General features: G+C 34.9%; 1 protein-coding gene and 1 non-coding gene across 2 annotated transcripts; both read left to right on the top strand.

The window, feature by feature from the left end:
• Nucleotides 1-5,134: 5,134 nt before the first annotated feature.
• On the top strand, nucleotides 5,135-9,972 carry LOC133287937 (leucine-rich repeat protein 1-like). The gene is made up of 6 exons (XM_061485637.1): nucleotides 5,135-5,503; nucleotides 6,622-6,693; nucleotides 7,206-7,349; nucleotides 8,768-8,839; nucleotides 8,938-9,009; nucleotides 9,648-9,972. Exons 1-6 carry the CDS (start codon nucleotides 5,277-5,279, stop codon nucleotides 9,718-9,720), a joined length of 660 nt encoding a protein of 219 aa, XP_061341621.1. The 5' UTR covers nucleotides 5,135-5,276; the 3' UTR covers nucleotides 9,721-9,972.
• Nucleotides 9,973-12,400: 2,428 nt separating this feature from the next.
• Nucleotides 12,401-12,484, top strand: TRNAL-CAA (transfer RNA leucine (anticodon CAA)). Its single transcript has one exon. It is a non-coding gene; the product is annotated as a tRNA-Leu (tRNA).
• The last annotated feature ends 6,797 nt before the right edge of the window (nucleotides 12,485-19,281 follow it).

Genomic DNA, 19,281 nt, shown 5'->3' on the forward strand with positions numbered 1-19,281 from the left:
TGAATGGAGTCACAGCCGTTAAATAAAGTTGGGCACTTTATTCAGGATGCAATATTTTATGAAATGATTTTGTCCGAATCATTGTAAAACATTGGTGTGAATTAACATTCACATTGAAAGGATCAAGGTGAGATTTGATTAAGGTTGTTTTTCTGTCATAAGGTATCAAATCTCCAGTTAACTATAGTTATGAGATTGCTCTTAATCCTGAGTTTATTATAAATAGGTAATCAAATAGTTTTCATTCTTTGATTTACCAACGGGTGATGTTCGATCTATTGACGGCCAATAACTCGGTATTTTGGGAGTGAGATTATTTGATTATCGGTATTTATGAGATAAATAACATGGAATTTGTAGGATATGTCCCCTTGATATGTTTCGGTACTTGGATATTAAAGACACTGGCCAGTGCATCTAATCCATTAGAGAAACTATCATAGTCAAGGGAATAAATAATTGATTGAGTTACAGAAAACTTGTCAATCAATTATAGACATTCTACAAAGGGGCGATGCATATTCATGTTATAAGTGTTGTTAATCTTGGAGTTCAAGTTCGGGCTTTTAGTGGAGTAGCACCGAATTAGATAATCATTCGTTGATTATCAGGAGCCTTGATTAATAACATATGGTAGATCCCCAAGCTAGCTTGAGACAAGGGATGGGGTATTTTTCGGATAGATCATGACTTATGGGTTACATGATCTTGGGTTTTACGACTCAAGTTTGTATCCAAAAGAGCAAGTGGGAGATTGTTGGGTTTGCTCTTTTACTAAAGCCCAAATGGGTTATTAGTATGAGAAGAGCCCAAGGAACCTAGAGCCCAATGAGTTAGGGTTTCTTGGAACCCATATAAATAGTACCTCTTAAGTCATAAGCCTCAAAAAGGTCTTTTTTGTGAGAAAGAGGCAAGCTCAGAATCTAATCAGTGCCCACACACTTCCCCTTCCTCCTCGAGAGATAGTTTGGAAGATCTGCCACAGTCCAGCTTCAAGGAGATTGTTCGTGTTGCGGCGCTGAGGTGAGCTGTTAGTGAATAGGAATCCTACAAGGGAAGATTCTACACAAGACCTGCACACCGAGAGGTAATTGTGAAACAAGGATGATTCGGTAAGCATACCAATGTACTAGGTCCTAAACCGCTTCCGCATAAATCTAAGATTTCCTACAGGAACATGTTTGTTTGTGATAAACAACATAAGCCAAATACTTTGTGATACATGGTCCCAGTTCCATTGGTATTATGAGGAAGAACCGAGCATCCTACATGAAGTAGGCGCATGGGGATCATCAACCGAGCATCCTACATGAAGTAAGTGCATGAGGATCATCATATGTTTCGAAATCGAGAAAAAGGTACAACTCCTCGTGACAGAGGATAAGATGTTCAGTCCTCTATGAAGAAAATATCAATCCCTCCACTACTTGTTGAGCTGTGAAGCTGATTTGTTACAGTTGTTAATATAAATGGTCCTTTTTTCTACTCGAAGAATAAGCAGAGTAGCTTTTCAAACACATAATAGATTGAGGACCCGGTCAGTTGTGGCAACCTCTTCAGTTATCCATGGCAGCAGTCTAAATTGGTTATGGAGGCATTCTATAAGATGCATCTAAATATAGTTATTTTTCTCTTCCCTAATATTCTGATCAACATATGAATTAAATAACATTTATGTGTTTCACTACTTGTCGAGATGAAGAAATGATATGTAGTAAACATATAATAGCATTTTTGTTTGTCTTTAGTCTTTCAGGTTGCTAATGAAATGGTTTAGGCAAACATCCCTAGCATGAGCACCTGAAATATAAATATTGTTTTCATTTTACTAACTTCATTTTCCTAGCATGGGGCAGTAAATGTCGGCTCCAGCATATGAAACAAGCATATAGACAAGGAAAGCTACTATATGGTGTAACCCGGCTCTAATTTATGCAATCGGTTTATAACAGATAAATATGTTTGTGTCATTTTGAAGAGTTCAAGTGCAATACTCCGCTATGTCTCAAGCTATATGACTCGGCTACATCAAGCTATATACCTGGTCAGTTATGCACAATGCAATATTGAAGCCCCACCAACCAGCACGACCGTCATATTACCAAAAATCTAATTCTCCATAATTCATGACATCGGCTCTTGTTTTTGGATTCTAACCATGGACCCTCGGACAATTGGGAGAGTTTTGAAAAACAAAAAATGGCAATCATGGTTTTTTTTTTTGAAAAGGCTAGAGCTTATTACAATATTGGTGGAGCCCACCCACAATTTGGAGGGTCATTGCAAAATGAACTTATTAAAGGTATGCAACAAAAGTATACGAAGAATGTGAATGCAAATTGAAGATCATATTGATGTCTTAAATCGGTCCCATTCCAGTTTAAGGCATGTGGAGAATTATATGATAAAGTAGATATCTTGGATTATCTGCACAAATTCAACCACCGAAACCATAATATGATCAATGGTGGAGCCTACCCATTCTACTTGGCAGCAAAACAAATGTCTTGGACATTAAATGTCACAACATCGTTTGAAGGAAAATTCATGCACAATCATCTCTGATGTTATATCCTCCCCATTGCTGGAGTTGTTCTCTATTATAAGCAAGATAACTGGAGAATAACAGGGAAGCATTTCTTTCCTTATTTTTATATCCCATTAATCGTTATTGTTCTCTTTATACGACTTCTTGTTTGACGAAATTTTCACATGTTGTGAAGTTTAAGCATTTATATGCCACATGCACAGCCCAAACATTAGGCTAATATTGTTATATGAGAAATATGTTGACAAAATCAGGTCGACAAATTGGCCATAGCACTCAATAGTTAAGCAAATTGGCCATATAGCTGAGCTTTAAGCTTTGGACACTAAATTCAGAGATCACTTGCATCCCGGCTAGTGCTACAACACTGAGAATCGAGATAAAAAGTAAAGATGAAGACAAAATTGGAGAGACGTCAACCTAAAAAAAGAATCACACCCCAATCCGCGATAAAATGAGTGGACTTGGAAAAAAGATCACACCCCTATCCGCGATAAAGACCCAGGATAAAAATCTGGGGTAAATGAAACTCTAGCAAGAAGCCGAGTTAAATATTATGAAACCAAGGTATTGGAAACCTACGTCTAGCAACGTGCAAGAACCTGGATAGAAAACAGGTTAAAATAAAAAGCACACTGCAGGACTGTGGCTTCTAGCCGAGGCATAGGAAAACATAAAGACGCTTCTGGATCCTAAATGTTGTCAAAATAAACAACATGTGTACAAGCTGTGATAAATGAGATCAGGCTTGAAAAATAAGGGGCAAATTGATACGACCCTGATCAAGTCACCATGATGCCTCAAGTTTTAAAACCTGGTCAAGAAAAGTGGGTTAAAAGCAAAAAGCAGAATCTGCATGAAAGACCTTGGTCAGGTCATTTTCGTCAGTCAATCCTGAAAAAGCTAATTTGAATCAGTAAAGCCACGGTACAGGAAGCCGGGCTCAAAATGAAAGCCTCAGAAAGAGAAGCTGAGATCGTTGTTAAAAGGAGGCGAACACTGCCTCATTAAAGCACCACCACAGCCAAAAAGGTTGAGAGAGAAATACGGAAATAACATACTCAATACCCGGTTCACTAGAACCAGCTGAATGAATGATTGAGACAATAACTACAATCACAGACCCAATTAAGTCGGCCAAGAAAAGTTCTGACCCAATGAAAATTGTCAGAAAAAGAAGACAGGTCCATTAAATATGGAGACAACCGCTATTACACCCTGGCAGCCCAGACAACCAGACTACTAGGCTGGGGGGCAACTATTATGGATCTGATAAAGACCCATATTCTATAAGGTCCAATAAAGGACCGCACAAAAGAAAAATGAATCTTCTGTTAATGATAATCTTATTCAAACAGCTAAGCAGTTGGACTTGGGCTCCCAATATTCCTAAGAGGCCTAGAAGTACACTCTTGTCAGGTAACCCATCTATAAATAAGGGGTTAAGCCAATAAGGTACACACATTCTAAATCCTCTATATCTTAGCTGTCACTGTGCACACACCTCACTTCTTGACTATGTCGATTATTATTGTCCACAGTGATCTGCCTATCATCAAAGGTATCTCATTCATAGATACCTGAGAGAGGACACATAGATCTTACATAAAATATACTAGCCACCGGCTGGATATCTCTGTCCCTCAGACAAAACAAAAACACAATGAAAAGAGAAAGTTAAGAGAGAGTGGTGAAAATCATAGAAGCCAAAAAATTAATTTATATCAAATGATAATTGTTGATTTGATTTTATCCGACGACGATTAAATTGATGGTAAAAATGATAATTTTTTTTAATGATAAATATATCCATTCTCATATTATTATAGTAAAATAAGATACAGTCTCATTGTAAGATAACACAAATAGGATGAGAGGGGAATTATTCTTACCCTACATGATGAATGGATCCGTTGACAAGAGCTACCATCAACTACCCGAGCCATAAATAATTAAATGACGTGTTGGATGAATGTGAATCCTCTGAACCACTATAGGTGGGGTAAGTAATGGATGAATGTGATAGCGCACACTCAGCAGTCAGCACTATCACACGCATGACACAACGCACCACTTACCAAAGTAGTTTACCAATTCATTCAATTTAAAGATTAAAATGAGAAATAAAAATGATTGAGTTAATATAAATTTTATATTAACTGATAAATATGAAAAAAAAGTGTATATCATTTTTAAAGAATGTAGAGTTGTGTTATTTTAAGTAAAAGAAAAAGATAAATAAAAGGAGAAAGAGAATGAACAAGAAAATGTGTGAATTCCATCTCTTTATAAGAGTGGAATTGCACAAATTGTGTCATTTAAAATGATAAATATTTAAAAGAGATTTATTCACTTAATGTGATCTTCCGCCTTGAAAGAATTTTTAAGATTCGGCTGTCGACCGAAATATATATTGAGAAACAAAAATAAATAATAAAAAAACAAATATTTTTCCTAATAAATATAAAACAGTTTCATTTTTTATTTTCAAATCGAAAAAATCGATACTTTATTAATTAATAAAAGAACTAGTCGAGTAATAAAAATAAAAGTGACCCATGTTTTACTGCTCTGTTATTCCCAAAGCCGATACTCCTTTCTCTCTCTTATAAGATTCTTCTCCTCCTTCTCTCTCTCTCTCTCTCAGCTCATCTTCTGCTTCTACTATTGTAGCATTGAGCGAACCCTAACATTGCAGACAACGTGTTTGGCTGAAGCTCAGATCGTCATGAAAGCAGCACGAATCATCACTTCTCTCTTTGTTTCCCTAACCCTAACCCTAACCCTAACCCTGGTTCAGCTCGCACGTGCTAATTCCGAAGGGGACGCTCTGTATACCCTCAAGCGGAGCCTCTCCGACCCGGATAACGTTCTCCAAAGCTGGGATCCGACCCTTGTTAGCCCCTGTACTTGGTTCCATGTCACCTGCAACCAGGACAACCGGGTCACTCGAGTGTATCTCTCTCTCTCTCTCTCTCTCTCTCTCTCTCTCTCTCTCCGTTTTTGTGTTTTTGGTCTGTGATTCTATTTGTGTTGTGAATAGTCACTACTAATCACTTCACCCTCCTTTATTACCATTTCCCCCTTTTTTTGTAATGAAAATAATTTCATTATTTTAGAAACTATTGGTTCCTTTTTTTTTCTTTTTTCTTTTTGGATTTTGAGGAAGATTCTCTTGAGATTTGTATGTGTGTTATTTGTTTGTTGTGGGTTTTCTTACTTTCTTTTTTCTTTGTAAGTCAACGTCGTGTCTGTTGTATTTCTCTGTAAGGGTTATGTGAAGTCAATAGTTCTATTTCCGTGGAGGGGCTTTGTTAGTGCGACTATAATTAGTATTGGTTTTTTACGATTCTGATTTCTAATGATTTTCTCAATTTGTTAATTGCTTTCGGAAATTGAGCGATTCTCTGTTAGATTGTGGACTTTAAATTTGAGGTTGACTCATTCGTGTTGGGATTGATTTATTTGTAATGAAACAAACGACACGCTTTGCTCCACTGTGTTTTGATTAAATTACTTTCTCTTCCTGTTTAATGTGAAAAGCTTTAACGTAATTTACGCCGATGCCTCTATTTGTATCGTATCTCTTTGCTGTTTGAATTTCTGGGCATTGCTGACAGTTAAATATACTTTTGTAACAGTGTAATACAAACTAAGTGCATTGGATAGACTAAAGCAATTAATATTCTCTCAACGTTTATGGTGACCATCTAGCAACCCAGAATGCCCAAGAACTTGGAGATGTTAATCTCATTAGTTTAGTTTATCTTCTCGGTTGTTATATTTCAAATTAGTTGTCTTATCTTTTCAGTAGTATTGGTTATCTCATTTCTAATTATGTTATTAGATTTTTTATCTTATCTCTTGGAAGGTGTAAGCAGCTATAAAATAGATAGCCCACTGTTCACAAAAGGAATTAATTAAGCAATTACAACTTTGTTAATTACTTCCTCCCAATTATTCTCTATTCCTCAATTCTCTCTCCCAATATCCTCTGCAATCTTCTCCTTCTCTCCTGTTTTCCCTAAATATTATAAAATTATTGCTACACCGTCTTATAATTCTTTCTACAGGGATCTGGGAAACTCTAACCTTTCTGGACATTTGGTACCTGAACTTGGAAAGCTAGAGCATCTGCAGTATCTGTATGTTATCTAATATTTGCTTAATATTTTGTGCTGATACTTTGACCGCAAGTATGTTAAATGTGAGAACATTGATCAAAGTGCCACTATTTGGCAATTTTTTTATCCAAATGCCATGCGAACAATACTTTTTAATAGACTGTGCCATGCGACGTAATTCGCTACGACTGGTAGCGAATTACGTTCGCCAATTATTTTGTGACACGTGGCATAGTCGCACTAGTGGTAGCGAATTTGGTACGCAATATGGCCACGTGTCACGAAATCATAGGCGACGAAGTTCGCTACCAGTCATAGCGAATTACGTCGCGTGGCAGTCTGGTAAAAAGTACTGTTCGCGTGGTATTTGGGTAAATTTTTTTCCAAACAGTGGCACTTTGGTCACTGTTCCTTAAATGTGCTTGTATTATTTTTGAAATGATCAACTTAATAACATTTTCTGTCATTATCCTCTTGTTGTGAATTGCAGTATTTCATATTTATTACTGTGGTTCTCTTTCTGTTCCATGTAGTGAGCTGTACAAAAACAACATTCAAGGAACTATTCCTCCAGAGCTTGGAAACCTGAAAAGTCTAGTTAGCTTGGACTTGTATAACAACAACATATCGGGCACCATCCCACCTTCATTGGGGAAATTGAAGAATCTTGTCTTTTTGTAAGTATGGCTAATATAATATTACTCTAGTTGAACATGAAAGGCCTGTCCTATGGCCTTTGCCTCCCCTTTCTCTGTATCAGAATTGCTTATGTTGTATAGCGAGGAAACGAGAGGCATATGCTGAAATACATGTGTCTCAATAGCACAACTGACGCTATATTATGAAAACTGATTATGACAATTACATAGTAATAATTTAATGATGTATGACTTCATCTCTCACAATATTATAAGCCTATTTACAATATCTCCAACAGCTAACAATGCTTTGAATGATGTAGGAGAAATTAAATAACCTCTGAACTGCAACTTGTTATGCATTTTGGTGTTTTAACAACTACCTAACAATAATTTAACGATGTGAAACTTCATTTCTCACAATATTATCAAACTATTTATAATATTTCCAACAGCTTACTAGGCTGTGAATGATGGAGGAGAAATTCTAGAACCTCTGTACTGCAACTTGTTATGGACTATGGTGTTTTTCAGTTGTACATTTTATATAAGCTTTGGGCATGGAGAATTTTGGGTTTAGTGCTTGTTGTTTAGATGTTGAGCTGTAGGGCATGTATTTGATATTAAGACAGCTCAATCATTGCATAGGTGCTAAATGAAATGCTTCCAACATTTAACACACTCACTCATTCCCAAATATAAAGACTTGATCACAAAAGGAAAATTTAGATTTTCAAGGGTAAGTTGAATATTGAATAGGGTTATAGAAAAGCATTGAGGCCAAGCGTGCTTTTAAAGATCAGTTGATATATTTCTGTGTGCAGTGCTGCATGAACAGTGGCATGGCAAAATGCTTAAGAAGAAGCTTTTTGGACCATATCAGGATACATGGTTCATTTACAAGATTTGAACTAAATATTTTTGAAAACCTAGATTCTTGTGTTTTAAGACCAAATTTAAAATGCAATTTGATATGTCCATGCAAAAGGCAATACTTTCTAATTCTGATTGGAAGAAGGGAGAGTGCCAGAAAATATATCTGCCAGACATAGTTCAGACATTCCAGCACAACTCTTTCTGATTAAATTGAGATTTTACTATACAGTCCCAAGATCAAATAATTCAATGGACCATGACTAAGCACATCTCAAAATCCTTGATATTAAACCTGAATTAAACTACTAGTTTGTGAATGACATAGTATTTAGGTGGTCAAATTCTTGAACCTATTTAGCCCTTCCAGAGGCTGAAATTTCTTCGACCAATACTTGACAAGTTGCATAATTGAGATAAGTAGGAATCTGAGTTAGTAATCCCATTTTGAAGTGTTGGAAGCTATTAGTCTTTCAATATGATACTGCATAACTTCCCACATTGCTGACTGACAAGACTTGATTATTATTTTGGGGCATAAATTGTTCAGCGCTTCCATGTTTCTTATCAGTATTTCTTTGCAGACGACTAAATGACAATCGGCTAACTGGCCCAATCCCCAAGGCACTAGCTGCTATTTCAAGTCTTAAAGTAGTGTAAGTTACATTGTTGTCCTTATATTTTGATAAAATTATGCTGTGTTATCATGAAGATTTGTGCTTTCAAAGAGACTAAACATTCAATTTATCTTCAGGGATGTTTCCAACAATGATTTATGTGGTACAATTCCAACCTCTGGGCCATTCGAGCACATTCCATTGAATAAGTAGGTCCCAAAATATCTTGTATTTCCTATCTACTAAGCATGTGGCTTTCTTCTTATTCTCCATGTGATACTATTCATGTTGGTTTTTGCTTGATTTTTCTTTTCTTATCTCCTGCACCTTTTTTTTGATGTTGTTCCCCTCTCCCCTGCATTTAGTACCCTATGCTCCTCTATCTATCGACCTGTTTCAATTTTTGGCTACTTAATTGAGATGTTGAGGGTGTCTTGCCTTTGGCTGTTCATATCCTATTTGTGGTGATGCTGTTAAAATTGTGATGGTAATATTTGATTGCTAATGTATGTGACAACACAATGTATGTGGTAGACACACTCCATTCCTATTGTGCAGTACTAGGACTGACAAATTTTGATATAATTAGATCCCTGCTTCAGCTGCATGCTATTTGATAGGCTGCCCGGGTGAAACGTACTTGCCATAATGGGGAGTCAGATTGCATTTCATTGTCCTATACAATAATCATAGTTGGTATTCCTGCATTTGTATGGTGCACTGGTTCTGAAATCATTTAAAGTTTGCCTCCTTGAATCTAGCTAGAACATATTTCCTGCGAGCTGGGTGTTTTTTTTCGCCTTTCTGTTACTTATTGAATAAGCGTTGTTTTGTTTCAATGCTGTAGCTTTGAGAATAACCCTCGTTTGGAAGGTCCAGAGTTGTTGGGACTCGTTAGTTATGACACAAACTGCTCGTGAATAATGTGATGCTGTAGGATCTCAATCTGCGTTGAATTATATATATGTATTCTAAAATTGAAGTGTATTACCTCATAGTGTAATGGGCAGTGGTAAATGTAATCCATCGTATATGTAAATTTATATACTGAAAGGTATTGGCATTTGTAACAGTATGGTGATCTTCCAATGATGTTGAAGACATGAATATCTGTTGATGTAATACTTGAAAAAAATTTGACTTGGTCACTGATAAAATATTTGTGACGCTTGGCTCTCTATCTTCTTTAGATGGACTTAAAAAAATTGACAAAAATACTTTTTATGATTTTTTTTTTAAGAATTTTTTTAGAAGTCAGGAGTTATCTGGTGTTAGGATCAATATTTAGGGAGTACTTTTTTTTTTTTTGAACAAGATAGTTTTTTTTTTTGAACAAGAGAGTACTTTAAAAGTAAAAAAAAATTTGGATTAAAGAAATATTATTTTACTTTTACTTTTTTTGGAAAAGTTGCATCTAAACACAATGAAAAACACTTAATTTTCTTATAGCAGCTCTTTATAAAGTAGAAAAAATCTTTCTATATGGACCCTAATACTGTGTTTAGTTCCTATAGGAAGCCCCGTTATGGTTTCTTTGTCAGTAGCAAAACAAGTACTTGTCTCCGTGGTATTCCCTTCACATGTATGAGTTATACTTGGCAGTATAAGGAGAAAATAAAATAAAATTAAAAGTATAGTCTGACCCTTAAGAATTGGTTGGTATCAAACTGTTTCAAGTTACTAGGAATAATCTCTTAGACTACTTCCCTTAAAAGGGAGCAATAATGAAGCAAAGGATGCAATGTTAATAATACCTAAGACACGAAAATAAGAGCCTTGTGCGTTACATGGCTCAAGTTAACTATTGAAAATTGACTTTTTGATCTTTTCCCCCTCCATCAATTAAATAATAACTATTTTGCCTTTCACAAATATTTTATTTATCTGCCCCTATTTAATCGATTAAATCACGGGTTTAATCGATTAAACAGTTAAAAAACGCAAAAAACACAAATATCGTGATTTGATCGATTAGTTTGCATTGCTTAATTGATTAAATAATGTCAGTGACCTTTTTAAAAACCTCATTTGTGGGTGGGGTTATAAACCACACCCTAATCAATTACAAACACCCAAAACCTATCCTTTCGGATTTTTGCCCAAAATCGTGTGGTGGGTTCATAAATAAACATCAAAGTATATACACTCTCGTATTGGTATGTATTTTTTGATTTCCTCCAATTTGTTTTTCTATTTTTCTATTTTTTTTTTGGGATTCATGAACCCTAGATTGATTGAAAGTGGTTTGGTTTGATTGGCTCTTTTTTTTTTTTTTTTTTTTTTTTGCATTGATTCTTCGCTTTGATGCATGTTTAGTTTAGGTTTTGATGAATGTACATTGTAGTCTCCCGTTTGATTTTCATCATTTTCGTTTTTCCTTCAAATTGAACACTATTAGGACCTTCAAAATGCCTCCCATCGTGGTAGATCATTGTAACATATATGTTTGAACTTGAGCTCATCTTGCACACGAAATTGTGACTAGGGTTTGGATTTTTGGGGGTTGGGTTCGGATTTTTCCAACAACAAAAAATATGTATCTGCATCGACAATAATTTCGCAAGAAAACCTTTTGAGATGGTGGGATAAATAGCTTCTTGATGGGTTGGATTAGAGATGAGAAATGAGAGAGATTTTGGTGTAAAAAATGGGTACAAGTGAAATGTGACCAAGACATGTAGATATAGGAGTTCTGACATTATTTAATCGATTAAGAACTATGACTTAATCGATTAAATCATGAGATTTGTGTTTTTTGTATTTTTTAACTGTTTAATTGATTAAGCTCGTGGTTTAATCAATTAAACAGAGGTAGATGGGTGAAACATTTTGAGGAGGGACAAAATGGTTATTATTTAATTGATGGAGACAAAAAAAATTAAAAATCCATTAAAAAATTATAAAATCATTAATAAGTTTGGGAAAAGAGAAGGTAAAAATTTATAGGGTTTTATAAGAGTTATGTTGTAGGAAAAATGATTGTGTTATGTTATAGAGATTCGTTTTGCGTGTCGTAGTTTTTTTTCTTCTTCAAAACATGCGGGTCCCACAAAATGTTGTGTGTATAGGAAACTTTTTGTGGTCATGTTAAATGATGAATGCAAACCCCAAATTTATAACATAAAAATAAACATATTCCGCCCTTCTACCCCCTTTTCTCATTTTCGATCTCTTGGATCAATTTTTTCTGTTTTTCAAAAAATCATACTCGGTATTGCAACATTCAAGACTTCAGTGTACTGTACAAAGAACAAGTAAAATTATAAATGTTTTCAATAGAACAAGTTCAATGCGAATCAAACAATATTAGGACGGAGTAATGATATTCATACTTTTATATTTTTCAATTATACAGGTGGTTATATTTATGTTTACAAGGAAAAAAAGTTTAAGTAATTTGTACAGTTATTCAAGTTTGAATGTAATAACTAATAAGTTAGAATAATGTAATTTTCTAGCTTCTTGACAGGTTTAATTGGTCATTATTGGAAATTGATGTATTAATGTAGTGTACTCAAAAAGTTGGCCTTAAACTTACAAAAAAAAAAAAAAGTTGTACTGATTATCTATGTTTATATGATTCGACTAGATGAACCAATTGTCAGGATGGCCGAGTGGTCTAAGGCGCCAGACTCAAGTTCTGGTCCTCGTATGAGGGCGTGGGTTCAAATCCCACTTCTGACACACGTTTTTAGATTTCCTAACTTTTAAAATTTAGGTTTTTTTTGTACTAAAAAAAAAACTGTTGTTGTAACTCTAAATTGTAACCGGTGCTATGAAAACTTAGGGTCAGTTTGGATGAGGAATTCTTTTAAAGAAAAAAGTTACCTCACTTTAAATTTTTTTGGATGTCTGTTTTTTAAAATAGAAGTCACAAAAAAAAAAAAAATCTATTTTTTTAAAAACTAAAAATTTTAACTTCTAAAAAAATATAGATCAAAAGTCAAATATTTTTATGAAAATATAAATAGTTTTAACTTTTATAAAAAATACTTTTAAAATAAGAAAAAAAATTAAAAATTACTTTTGCTAACCTTTCACTTTGACGCAATCCATGCTTTATTAATGAGGTAATAGTTGTCATGACTTTGATTACTGTCAATTCTTTATTCTAGTGTGTTCAATTTCTCTCGTATTCTCTTTCCTTTTCTCTTTATCAGTTATGATCATGCTTAGAAAACCAGCTATATCTTGCCTAAGATCGAGTATATAGCATACTCACTTTATTTATACTATTGAAGTTTCTAGAAAGCACTCCAATTGAGTATTAACTATCAAGTTGAAGGCAATCTTAGATTTATGCGGAAGCGGTTTAGGACCTAGTACATTGGTATGCTTACCGAATCATCATTGTTTCACAATTACCTCTCGGTGCGCAGGTCTTGTGTAGAATCTTCCTTTGTAGGATTCCTCTTCACGAACAGCTCACCTCAGCGCCGCAGCACGAACAACCTTCTTGAAGTTGGACTGTGGCAGATCTTCCAAACTATTTCTCGAGGAGGAAGGGGAAGTGTGTGGGCACTGATTAGATTCAGAGCTTGCCTCTTTCTCACAAAAAAGACCTTGGAGGCTGATGACTTAAGAGGTACTATTTATATGGGTTCCAAGAAACCCTAGCTCATTGGGCTCTAGGTTCCTTGGGCTCTTCTCATACTAATAACCCATTTGGGCTTTAGTAAAAGAGCAAACCCAACAATCTCCCACTTGCTCTTTTGGATACAAACTTGAGTCGTAAAACCCAAGATCATGTAACCCATAAGTCATCATCTATCCGAAAAATACCCCATCTCTTGTCTCAAGCTAGCTTGGGGATCTACCATCTGTTATTAATCAAGGCTCCTGATAATCAACGAATGATTATCTAATTCGGTGCTACTCCACTAAAAGCCCGAACTTGAACTCCAAGATTAACAACACTTATAACATGAATATGCATCGCCCCTTTGTAGAATGTCTATAATTGATTGACAAGTTTTCTGTAACTCAATCAATTATTTATTCCCTTGACTATGATAGTTTCTTTAATGGATTACATGCACTGGCCAGTGTCTTTAATATCCAAGTACCGAAACATATCAAGGGGACATATCCTACAAATTCCATGTTGTTTATCTCATAAATACCGATAATCAAATAATCTCACTCCCAAAATACCGAGTTATTGGCCGTCAATAGATCGAACCTCACCCGTTGGTAAATCAAAGAATGAAAACTATTTGATTACCTATTTATAATAAACTCAGGATTAAGAGCAATTACATAACTATAGTTAACTAGAGATTTGATACCTTATGACAGAAAAACAACCTTAATCAAATCTCTCCTTGATCCTTTCAATGTGAATGTTAACTCACACCAATATTTTACAATGATTCAGACAAAACCATTTCATAAAATATTGCAGCCTAAATAAAGTGCCCAACTTTATTTAACAGCTGTGAATCCATTCATCAATTGTGAGAACCTATGATCATGTCCTCTATGAACGTATCCATATGATCATATACTCCACAATTTGATCCGGACCTTTATGTTTGTAAATAGTGCGCAAAATAAATAAATAAAACCTTATTTATGAAATTCAGAAAATTATTTTATTGTTTCATTGTCTTACTCCAAGAGCACAATGAAACCAATAACTCCCACTTGCTTAATGCAAGTCTGGGATCCTCTTAAGACCCAAAGAAGTAACATGCCTCTCGAACACAAGTTCAGGCAAACTCTTAGTAACTGGGTCTGCAAGATCCACCTCTAATGCTATCTGAGTTTAGTGAAAAACTCATAGCTCGAGGTTGATTTTCTTGAGTCAATATCCACTTGAAATAACTGAATTTTTAAAAACTCAACTTTTCAAGACTCCCACTAGAATATACCAGCATATAATCTCTCGTTCTCCAAAGATACTTGAGTACATGCTTAACAATAATCTAGTATTCCTCTAGGTTCAAAATGGTACTATCTCACTACTCCCACTGCGTGACAGATGTCTGTTTTAACGCCCAACATGATATGCGTGAGTCTACCTTTGCCAAAGCATAAGATATCTTGCTCATGCATTCTTCCTTCTTAGAAGTCTTTGGTCACTCATTAGGAGGATGAATTCCACATATGAGAATTATAATTCTTCTCTTAGAATTCTCATGTTGAATTTTGGCAAGAGTCTTGTCAATGTAAGTAGCCTGAGGTGTTGCCAACAACTTATTCTTCCGACCTCATAAGAGTTTTATACCAAGAATATAATTGGCTTCCCCAGTACTTCCATACCAAAACGCTAACTTAGCCTACTCTTTATGCTTGATATTACCTCCACATTGTTTCTAATAAGGAGCATATCATCTACATAAAGTACCAGAAAAGCTACTGTCTTCCGTTGTATCCTTTACATACAAATACACATCATTCATCAAGGTTCTCTCAAAATCAAAATTTTGATAACCTGATCAAAACTGATGTTCCAAGACCTGGATGCTTGTTTAAGTCTATGAAATAGACTTTCACAACTTGCATACCATGTGTTTCTACCCATTTGCTATAAACCCTTTTGGTTGTTGTATGTAGATATCCTGACATCCAACTCCCAAAATGAAATCTCATAATTGAGACTTATAGCAACTAAGAGAATCTGGATAGACTCAAGCATGGCGTCTGGCAAAAATTGCCTCCAAGCTAGCTTTGAAAATTTTCACCTTTCTGTCCATCCTCTCTTTGCCTTTTATGTCCACATGCACCTTGTGGGTTTTACCCCTCTTGGTGTATTTACTAGGACCGAACGGAGTTGAAATACAAGTATTTCATCTCATTGTTCATAGCGTGAGCAACACTTGATCAACAACATCTTCTAGTGTATTATCGTAACTAGTAGGATCAATATCACTCAACAAGAGACAACTTGAGAGTTAACAAGGTTCTCTCCTACTACGAATGTACTGCACTAGACCTTGTGTATTTATAGGTAAAACAAATAGTGGGTCAAATGATGGATCTTCAATTTCTTGAGGATCCGATTATTCTTGATATTGTTCATTTACATGTGATACTAATATTTCTACTAGTTTCACTTATATATTATCATGTTGAATTTCCAATCATGGTTCTTTTGTTTGTTCACTTAGAGATATATCTATCCCCTCTTGAACAATCAAGGGAACAGTGGATGAAGCTTCTAGAGATTCTGGAAATTCTTGATCTGAGATAAATCTCATCAAGAATAACCTAACTTAAGAGCTTGTAATTTCTTATCTAGTCCTCCTTTAAGAAAATCATGTGAGTGCTCACTTAGATTATCTTGTCCTTAAAACTAAATAAGAAATCATCCCTAGTTCTCTTAGGGTAGCCAAAAGATATGCACACTTCCATACAAGATTCCATCTCATTTGACTGCTGTTATAGGACGTGTGCCGCAGCACTCTAAATCCGAATATGGTTTGATCTGGGCTTGCACCCTTTCCATAATTCTTTAGGTGTCTTTACAACAAACTTTTGACGGAATCAAGTTAAGAAGGTACATTTCCTTCTCTTAGGCATCTCCCTTGAACAACATTGACAAAGATGAATAACTGAACATGATCTTCACCAAGTCTAGAAATGTTTGATTTTGCATACTGCAACTTCATTCAACTAACGCGTTCTTAGAGTTGACAGTTACAAAAACTATCCCCTCTTAAATCAGGTAAGACCTGAACTTACCAGACAGGTAGCCAACACTTTAGTCAGACCAAAGTGTTTTTGATTTGAACACCTACATGCTTTTCTGCCTCAGACTTAAACCTCTTGGAAATTTCCAAAAACTTTAGACTTATAGCGCACTTGGTTCATCTGTCCAAATCCAAGGTAAACTTTCATATAATGAAGTACTCATCACCTCTTCTGGTCTGAACGCTAAGTGGTCCACATACTTTAGTATGTACCAGTTCCAGTTGAATAGTTGCGCAAAACCTTTTTGACCCTTGTAGGATTGCTTGGCCATTTTACCTTCCAAATAGGACTAACATGTAGCTGTTAGTTAAAAGATTCTTGAACTTTCAGTCCTTCTTTTAACTAAAACATGTTTGCTACTTGAGATCATGTGACTCAATCACAAAGGCCAAAGTTGTTTCATTTGAAACTTTTATTTCTTTGGTGAAAATCCTTGTTCATCATCCTTTCCATTCAACACAAAAATTTAGGGGGTATAGGACAAAGGTAATAAAGACTATTTAAACAATGTACCAGAACAAAACAAGACGAAGATGAACTTCGAAATGTAACTGAGGAATCAATTGCATTGTCAAACCGTGTTTTAACCAAAACAACTAACAAAAATTGAATTTCTCTTGAAATCTGGAACAAATAAACAGTCACCCAAAACCATAGTCTTATAAATAACTTGTCCTACTGCAAATGCAGACACAAGTTCCCATTTTCAAGCTTAAAATATCTATGTCCATTGCTGACAGGTATGCCATGTTTGAACTACTACAAAGAGTAACAAACATAATCAGTGATTCCTGAATCAATAATTCATTCACTGATCAGGCCTTGATATGCCCATGTCTGGTTCTTTTCATCACCTCTAGGCAATTTTTCTTTCAGTGTACCTTCAGTCTGCACTTGAAGAACTTGCCTTGCGGCTTCTTCATAGCAACTGGTTTGACAACTGATAACCAAGTTATTTTGTTCTTGTTACCACCCTTGGGTTTCCCTTTGGATTTAACAAGACTCTTAGCAAAGCCTGCACCGACTGCATTCTGTCTAGCAGAACTGCTAGACGCAGCAAACATGTCATTAAGAGTCTGAAGCATTTCTACTCCACTCTTAATCATGTAGACTTGCTTCTGCAAGTATTTGGAAAGACTGACAAGAACATGGCAGCGAACTACCATATCTGCCATTTCCCAATCTGAGAAATGCATCTTAGTTTCCTAAGACGCATCCTCTGCAGGTTGCTATGGCCCTCGCATTGTCAGAACAAATTTTAGCTTCCATGTTTTAGAACAATATCAAAAAATTTGCTTTTCACTTATTCATAGTTGGTACCATCTAGAGGTTTTCGACTCAAAATCATTTCTAAGATATTTTCTGAAAAACATATAAAGCACACAATTACAAACAAATAATGCAATAAACAAACAAAGTGCAAGTAGATTCTCATAACTACTCTTGTTTATTGTTAATAATCCTTCAGTTTATCTTTACAAGGCTTACGATGGGCAAGTCACTTGTAAAAACCAAAATTGTTATTTGGGCCTTCAGTGCCATTGCCAGAGCCTCGATGGGAGGGTTAACAATTTTACCAAAGTTGAATGTAATTAACCATTGTTTAATTTCAAAATTATCCTTAGTGTCTAAGCATTGCCGACGATGGGCCGTACAATACTTTACTAAAATTTTGAAATTATTAAGATTTAATCTAGTGAAATCTGATTATCCTTATCCGATGGGGCTTCAGCGATAACCATTTCACTAATAAACCCACAAATGGAGCCCGCAGGTTTTAAAATTAATTAATTTTTAAAACCTTCACCCATTCAACATTTTTGTTTGAGAATTTTCATAAGCCCAGTCGAATTCATTGTTTAATTTCAAAATCATCTTTAATAACTTAGTATTATCGACGATGAGACGTACAATACTTTATTAAAATTTTGAAATTATTAAGGCCCAATAAAATCCAATCATGCTTATCCGTTGGGGCCTCACATGATTATTTTATTGATAGACCCACAATGCGCCTGGAGGTTAAATTAATTTCTTAATTTAAATCTCCTCCCATAGATATTTAAGTCCAATCTAATAAAATCCAATCATGCTTATTCGATGGGACTTCACATGATTATTTTATTAATGGTCCTATAATGCGCTTGAAGGTTAAATTAATCTCTTAATTTAAATCTCCTTCCATTCAACATAAGCAACATTTTCTAATTCCCATGAATTATTTAATTGAGAGTATCCTTTGTTCGATTTCAAAAACTATATAAGTAAGAGCGCCGATAAACGTGCACTAAGCTTAACATAATTTTGAAAGTATTAAGGTCCTGAAATCCGGTCACTTTACGTCAGCGTGTGCTCCAAACAATCATGATACATGAATGTTGTATGCAGCGTGTGTTATTCCATGACCATTTCAGAAAAACCCACAAATTACTCGCAAAATAAAAGAATTCTCTCAGGAAATTTTCTCTAATTATTTTTCTAGATTTAAATCATCCAAATAGCTGACTTAATTATTAATCTAGATTGCAACAATCATAATAATTATCATTTATGAGGATAATTTGAAATCAAAATAATTTCCATAACGATTATTTGTCTTGATGTTAATAATCCAAAATTAATTAATTCAATTATTAATCTAGATTTTTAATAAAAATCATAATAATTATTAATTAATTTCTTAGGATGATTTAAAATCAAAATAATAATAACTATCATACTAGTCGCTGAAGACATAATAGCTATTATGCTAATGCAATCATACAAGTTATGCAACAATATGGCAC

The sequence above is a fragment of the Gastrolobium bilobum genome, unplaced genomic scaffold (genome assembly GCF_033153095.1).
Source record: "Gastrolobium bilobum isolate Gb01-03AN ecotype WA unplaced genomic scaffold, APGP_CSIRO_Gbil_v1 utg47048, whole genome shotgun sequence".
Taxonomy (NCBI): Eukaryota; Viridiplantae; Streptophyta; class Magnoliopsida; order Fabales; family Fabaceae; genus Gastrolobium; species Gastrolobium bilobum.

Coding starts and splice junctions, on each gene's coding strand:
- LOC133287937 (XM_061485637.1), top strand. CDS start 5,277: ATGAAAGCAGCACGAATCATCACTTCTCTCTTTGTTTCCCTAACCCTA. Junction 5,504..6,621: donor GACAACCGGGTCACTCGAGT/GTATCTCTCTCT, acceptor TTCTTTCTACAG/GGATCTGGGAAACTCTAACC. Junction 9,010..9,647: donor GAGCACATTCCATTGAATAA/GTAGGTCCCAAA, acceptor TCAATGCTGTAG/CTTTGAGAATAACCCTCGTT.